Genomic DNA, 7,743 nt, shown 5'->3' with positions numbered 1-7,743 from the left:
TAATTAACCTTCTAATTTAAAAAGTGATGGTTTTTTCCCAGACTAATCTTACCATAGCACAGAATACATAATAGTTTAACAAACCATAGTACATATGCGACATTATATTGTTCGTGCGTAGTAATATTTTGCAATAAATTTAATTTGTAATCGCCTGCAATGCTATGGTAGACAAAATGCCTACCAAGTCACGAAAGTTCGACGATCTCTTTAAGATCATCAGGAAATCAGCCCAAATAATCGGAACGCACCCAAAATGTGAACGCAACAAGATCTGGAAAGCGAAGGTAGTCATAGGGAACGTGTTCGTATTTCTGAGCTTCATGTTCATTCTGAATTCCGTGGTCGTCCACGATTTTCCCGCCAAGAACTACGACGAAGTAATCAAGAACGGGATAATGCTCACCGTGGCGCTCATGACTTTCACAAAGTATAACATCCTCATCTATCACCGGAAATCGTTCGGCGAGTTGATAGATACCATGGATCAGGACGTCATCGACGCCGAAAATTTCCCGCCCGACGAGAAGGAGATCGTAGACGCTTACATACAAAAGAAAATCGGCGTGAGCCGGCTGTGGTTCGTCTGCGCGACGATCACCTGCTCGGCCTTCCCCGTCAAATCCTTCACGCTCATGTTCTACTACGCGATAAGGAAAAACTTTAAATTCATTCCAATTTTTGACTTCCATTTGCCTACGATCCTCAACAACTCGAAAGGGACTCCCTCCGTATTTGCGCTCATGCAGAGCGTAGAAATCGGTTTCGATACCTGTGCTCTTATATCTTGTCTCGGCTTCGATGCCCTCGCGCCGATCTTTATGCTGCACTGCTGCGCCGAGCTGGACCTCCTGAGACACAGGTTAATAAAAGCGTTCACTACCGAAACCGACCCACGAAAAATATTAGAAGTTCTTAGGAGAATCAACGTAAGGCTTCAAGCTACGTACAGGTATTTAAAAGTTTTATGATTTTCTTCGACATGATAATAAAAAGCAATTAAATAACAATAATTATTGTTTTTAGTGTGCGATCAATGATGAAATACTCAAAGCGTGCGATTAAATAATTGTGCTTTTGTTCATTTTCACTTTTTAGGTTTATAGCTATCATACAGAAAATTTTCATGATTCTGTATGAAATTTTGATGAAAATCACGGTATTGATGGTTTCTTTCTCTGCGTTCCAGGTAGTAAAGGTATGAAACTTTTTAATTGATGATTATTGACTATTGTTATCATCTAACTAATTGTAATTTTATATTTGTAAAAGGAGTAAAAACTACAAATTTTTATTTGATAAGTTATTAGGGTCTCTTAAAGTAGGCATAATATAAAATACAAAAATAACAATAAATATACAGGTAAATGGTAATAATCGAAAAGTAAAATATGATTATTATTTTTTTTTCTTCAGGCTCTCAGTAAAAAGGAGACCCCCTTGGAGTTTACATTCTTTTTCTTTGCAACGGGATCACAATTTCTTTTGCCCAGTTATTATAGCGATCTTCTCATGGACACAGTAAGTACTATTGAATAAAATGACCTAAAAAGCATGAAATAATTCTTATTCTTCATTAGTGCCTTATTTTAAAATTCGACTAAATCTCAACGCATTCTGTACTTAATTTTCATTCTTTTGAAGTCGGTACCAGCCCAGAACTGAGATACTTGACATAGAACTTAGCCAGTACCAACTTCAAAATATATAATCGAGTACAGAATTCGTTGAGATTTAGTCGAATTTTGAAAAAGGCACTAATGAAGAATTAGAATTGTATTATCATGCTTTTTAGGTAATTTTAAGAATATTGTTTTTCCTTGGAAGTCGGGATCAATTTTTTGTTAAAAAATAATAATTTTACTCTTTTTAGTTATCTACAAGACAAGGCTTTATGCGTAGATACTCGTAAATAACCACTACGAATATTAACTATCCATATTATATTACTGTAAGCGAAATTGTGGTAAATGCTTGCAGTTATCTAAACGATGCTGCAATTTCCAAGCTTTTATCTTTAAAGGTTCAGGAGTTCTGCTCAGTGCCATTGGACCAAGAGACACCTTCGTATGAAATTTCTCTTATTCGTAACATATGCTTAAATTACTAGAAACAACATTTTAACCACTATGAGTGTTTTGATAAATTTCAAGGATTTTCCTCGATTGCTCATAGATGCCATCATCAGCTCACCGCTTTCGTAATTGTTATTCATACGTGGGAGAGCCATGCTTCGGCACGAAAGGGCTGGCTTGACTGGAGAAATACCACGTTCTCACAGAAAACCGGCGTGAAACAGCGCTTGCGCTGTGTTTCGCCGAGTGAGTGAGTTTACCGGAGGCCCAATCCCCTACCCTATTCCCTTCCCTACCCTCTCCCCTATTCCCTTCCCTTCCCTTCTCTACTCTCCCCTATTCCCTTCCCTTTTCTTCCTTACCCTCCCCTATTACCCTGTTCCCTCTTAAAAGGCCGCCAACGCACTTGCAGCTCTTCTGATGCTGCGAGTGTCCATGGGCGACAGAAGTTGCTTTCCATCAGGTGACCCGTTTGCTCGTTTGCCCCCTTTATTTCATTTAAAAAAATGAATATTATATCCTATACAACAACACAAGAATTTTGAAAATCGGTCCACAAACAACGAAGTTATCATCAAAAACATCTGTTTCGATGCAAAATATCACGAAAAGTACAAATAATTGGGTTATAATGTGATAAACCATGGTATAATTATGGTTGTGATGATGATGATCAATCAAACTGATCCAGGGTATAACCTGGTGCAAAATCTTACTTTTTGGTAGCGTTTACCTCAAATGCTTCTCAAAAAATCTAAATCACTATATGTTTCCATACAAATTTCAAGGAGTCTCCTCAATTCCTCATGGATCTCATCATCAGATCACCTATTTTAGTGAACCTGGTACCAACCTCGGATTCAACCCTGCACAACAACTAAAGAATCATGAAAATCAGTTCACAAACGGCGAAGTTATGGTTGAACATACAAAAAAAAAAAACAGACTAACATAAATAACCTCCTCCTTTTTGGAAGTCGGTTAAAAAGTTGCTCATTCTTTTATCTTAGCATCTTAACTATTGATCAGATTTTATTATATTTTAATATTATAATTATATACAACTTTTCATTTTCAGTATCTTTTTTAGGGTTCCGTACCCAATAGGGTCCCGTTTTTACCCTAAGATTTCGTAGTCTGTCCGTCTGTCCGTCCGTCCGTCCGTCTGTGTGTCTCCAGGCTGTACTTATCTCAAGAACAGCCTGGATTGCCTATTTAAGTGGGGCTCCCAAACAACAAACATGATTTTTTTTTGGCTTTTTTTGCTCTTTATCAGTAATAGAAACAGGTAGGTACTTGAAATTTTCAATAATGCCTTAATTAAATGTTTTCTTTAATAATTAGTATTAAAATAAAAAATTAAGGGGGGCTCCTATACAAAAAACACAATTATTGGCCTATTTTTGCTGTATAACGGTACGAAACACTTCGTGCGCGAGTCCGACTCGCACTTGGCCGATTACTTCTTTTATATAACAACGATTGTCAAAATATTTTTGACTTTACTCTAATTATTTCATATTATACATCATCAGCGTCTTGGAATCTAAATACCTACACAATACACATATTGTTATAACACATGCAGTAGGATATCCGTTATAATGAAATAGATGTCCCGCGCGGCTTCGCCCGCGTAAATTAGGAATTATACGGAAACCGTACATTTTCCCATAAAAAATAGCTTATGTCCCTACTCCCTTCACTTGGTCTACTCTATATATGCGCCAAATATTACCATAAAAATTGCTCTAGTAGTTCGTAATTTCTAATATATACCCCCGTTTTTACCGCATTTTCCTGACTTTCTTCGGTCGTATTAGTCTTAGCGTGATAATATATAGCCTATAGTCTTACTCGATGAATGAGCTATCTAACATTGAAATAAGTTTTTAAATCGGACCTGTAGTTCCTGAGATTAACGCGTTTAAGCAAACATACTCTTTAGGTTTATAATATTAGGTAGGTATCGATTTTTAATTATCGCTTGATAACCATCATGGGACGATGCATGGTATAATATGGTAGTGATTATGATGATGATGATGATGATGATGATGATGATGATAATGAATGTAATTTGCATAGTAGCATATAACGCCGAAACTCCCAAACTTGTATCTATAAAGAATCAGGAGTTCTCTCAGCACCTTCCGAACCATGGTATACCAGCTATACCTCGGTGCAAAATGTTACTTGTTGGTAGCATATGCTTAGAATTATACTTCTCACGAAACTGAAGTCACCACATGTTTCCCTATAAATTTTGAGGAGTTCCCTCGATTACTTATGGATCCTTCATCAGATCACCACTTTTGTGAATATAATACCAAATTGGGATGATATACCAAAAGAAAAATTTTGAAAATCGGTTAACAAACGGCGGAGTAATCGTTGAACATAAGAAAACGAACATAACACCTCCCCCATTTTGAAAGTCCGTTAAAATTGTAGCCTATGTGTTATTCTGATGTATAACCTATGTTATTGTAAAGTTTCATTCAAATCCGTTCAGTAGTTTTTGCGTGAAAGAGTAACAAACATCCATACATCCAAACAAACTTTCGCCTTTATAATATTAGTAGGATATGAAATTATTAATTTGGACTAATTAGGACATAAGCCGATATATCTAGTGCAGTGATTCCCAAAGTGTGCGCCGCAGCGCCCTGGTGCGCCGTAGGTAGTAACTAGTAAAGAGTATAGACTCACGACGCGAATCTTTACTCGAACCTTTACCTCCATCATTATTCGAAATCACAAATAATACCTATTTTATAAATTTTAAATAAAATTATAGATTAAATTAATAAAATATTCAGCATGTAGAGGATTCAATATTTGTTCCTATTTATCCGCCTAAACCGACGACCTATCATTAAAGTTGCTTATTTATTTCGACAGCATCTTTTTCAAATAGGGTAGGTTATTAAAAATTTAGAAGAAAACGCTAAATTTTTAATTGTGCCGCGGGCTGTTAAAGATTGGGAGCCCCTGATGTAGTGATTAATTGCACAGTTAGCTGTCAGTAGTATCAAACTGTGATTTAGTCCAGTGGGATTGGGAACTGATTGGACAACCAAATTCGATCAACCCTTTATTTTAATCTCTATTTACAGAAACTTTGACGAAACACAAACGTTTCTAGTTTAGGCCGTGTTCAAGTTATCATTTACTGGTTTAGAATCCATACTGATAATATTAATATGATTTATGAAGGCGACAGTGTGTCCGTCTGTCGGACTGTCTGTCTGACCGACAGACAAATAAAAATATCTTTTTTTTCTTTTATGAAATATGGGGGCAAACGAGCAAACGGGTCACCTGATGGAAAGCAACTTCCGTCGCCCATGGACACTCGCAGCATCAGAAGAGCTGCAGGTGCGTTGCCGGCCTTTTAAGAGGGAATAGGGTAATAGGGGAGGGTAGGGATGGGAAGGGAAGGGAATAGGTGAGGGTAGGGAAGGAAATAGGGTAGGGGATTGGGCCTCCGGTAAACTCACTCACTCGACGAAACACAGCGCAAGCGCTGTTTCACGCCGGTTTTCTGTGAGAACGTGCTATTTCTCCGGTCGAGCCGGCCCATTCATGCTGAAGCATGGCTCTCCCAAGTCTAAATGAAGACACTTAAGCAATAAAATACTTGTTTTTAGCATGGATATAATATAATAATGTTTTTAGCAACTAAATCCAATCTAGCTTCTTCATAGTTCCAGTTCATATAGCAATCCTAGCATACTTTGATCATAATATTAGCGCCTTAAGTATTTCTATTACAACTAAGAGCTGGGACCCGATTTTCAAGAATCGAATGTCGCTGCATGCCGTCTTATTCCGACAGCAAGTACGCACACGAGTGAGAACTCGTGTGCGTACTTGAAAATCGGGCTATCTCATGCATTCGCCGCTTCAAAATCGGGCCCGTGAACTGCTGAAACTATTTCCAGGGCGAGGAATTTCGGATGTCTATATACACTTGCGGGTGGGAGATGAACCCGGACATCAAAATTCGCAAGACAATTCAGTTCATGCTCACGAGAACGATTCGGCCCATCGTCTTGAAGACCCTTTTCGTGCCTGTATGTCTGGATACATTCGCTGAAGTGAGTTATCAACTTATCACAATAATTTTAAATTATGCTAAAACGAGATTACTAGATAGCGCTGAGATCTCTTGTTAGCTTACGTTCTGACTCTACACGCGCAGGGGCGTCTTTCCTTTAGGTGCAATGTGTGCGGTGCACACGGGCGCCGCGGTCCTAGGGGCGCCGAGCGCCGCTCGCACTCGGCGCGCGCCCGCGCTGGCCGGCCACCACGGCCCACGCTTTATTTTAAAAAGAACTCCAGTTTGCAAACATTTTTGTGTAATATCTTTGTAGAATTACAGCAAAGAAAGGCGCGCCATGAGCGGCTCGGCTTTTGCAATATAAATAATATTATAATCTTTATTTTTCAACGTGGAATGAACCTTAAATGAAGATTATATTATTTGGTGTAATAGTGAGTAGGATACTCACTATTACACCAAATAATTGCTCGTTTTTTTCAAAATAGGTAACGGGATGATTTAGATTTAGATAAAAAAAAGCACAGTGTAATTATTAATTTAGAAAATAAACTGTGCCATGCTGGCTCTTCGGATGTAGAGCAGTTAGAGCTCTTCAATGAAATCGAATAATGAAATTGAATTAATACCGATGTTGTGATGATGTGATGTTTAATAAATATAGAACATGAAATTTAAAGTAAAATTGAAGTACTTAAGCGATATTAAATTTACGTTTTGGGGTTAGGCTTGTTAGGGTCAGTCAAGACACAAGAGAACATCATGGTCAACACCGAAAAAAATTAAATCTACAAAAAAGTAACAATAGAGTTTATCTATTTTATATTGGAAAAATTTGACAATATCTATGTGGTAACTTGATGTGCTGTTATAGTTCGTCTGGTGGAACGAAAGAAGCCACCGCTTAGAGTCCTCACCCTTAAGCGGCCGGACAAACTGTACTTTTACTTTGTACCCATTTCATTTTGACCGCGCGCGCGCTTGTTAGGGGGCGCTAGGGTAATATTTGCACACGGGCGCCACATGGGCTAGAGACGGCCCTGTACACGCGGTAACTTTATAGGGCCTTTTACTCTACAAACTCTACATCTTAGTCCTATAATACATGTTTCTTAATCCTTAAGGTATTTCTTTCTTTCACCGCCTTAAATAATTATAAAATTAGTACTTAATTTGTGTAATGATGAATATAAGTAGAATTGACCCCCAACAAAGAGTATATTATAATCATTCATTGCTCATTTTCAGGTTTGTCGACAATGCTACACTATTTATAATATTCTAATGGCTGTCGAATAAGTAAAATTTACATTTTGATATTCTTTTATTAATATCAGCCCACAGTGCATCTGCCAAAGATAATATATTTAGTAGACTTAGCTGCACGAAATCAATTAAAATTATGAAGGAAGTATGCAAAGAGGATAATATAATAAACTACGTAACAGAAGTATGTAAATAAAAGCACCATTTTTACAAAGTTTTATATAAATTTCATGGCTGTTCGATTTTCAAAACATAAGCACATTTAAAAAGTTGGTCTAAAATAAAAATAATCACAATATAATAAGCACATTTAAAAAGTTGTACGTCTAAAATAAA

The 7,743-nt window shown here is 37.3% G+C and overlaps 1 protein-coding gene across 1 annotated transcript; it reads left to right on the top strand.

Annotated features, from left to right (window-relative positions):
• The first annotated feature begins 115 nt into the window (after positions 1 to 115).
• Positions 116 to 7,440, top strand: LOC121726933. The gene is made up of 5 exons (XM_042114583.1): positions 116 to 952; positions 1,099 to 1,198; positions 1,417 to 1,521; positions 6,023 to 6,178; positions 7,390 to 7,440. The coding sequence occupies exons 1-5, from the start codon at positions 165 to 167 to the stop codon at positions 7,438 to 7,440; spliced, it is 1,200 nt and encodes a 399-aa protein (XP_041970517.1). The 5' UTR covers positions 116 to 164.
• The last annotated feature ends 303 nt before the right edge of the window (positions 7,441 to 7,743 follow it).

The sequence above is a fragment of the Aricia agestis genome, chromosome 5 (assembly GCF_905147365.1).
Source record: "Aricia agestis chromosome 5, ilAriAges1.1, whole genome shotgun sequence".
NCBI classification, from domain to species: Eukaryota; Metazoa; Arthropoda; class Insecta; order Lepidoptera; family Lycaenidae; genus Aricia; species Aricia agestis.
This window is presented reverse-complemented; position numbering and strand designations above follow the sequence as displayed.

Bases quoted from the DNA above. Each gene is read 5' to 3' on its own strand.
- LOC121726933 (XM_042114583.1), top strand. From the start codon at position 165: ATGGTAGACAAAATGCCTACCAAGTCACGAAAGTTCGACGATCTCTTT. The intron at 953-1,098 runs GTATTTAAAAGT...TTCACTTTTTAG, and splicing joins AGGCTTCAAGCTACGTACAG to GTTTATAGCTATCATACAGA. The intron at 1,522-6,022 runs GTAAGTACTATT...AACTATTTCCAG, and splicing joins GCGATCTTCTCATGGACACA to GGCGAGGAATTTCGGATGTC.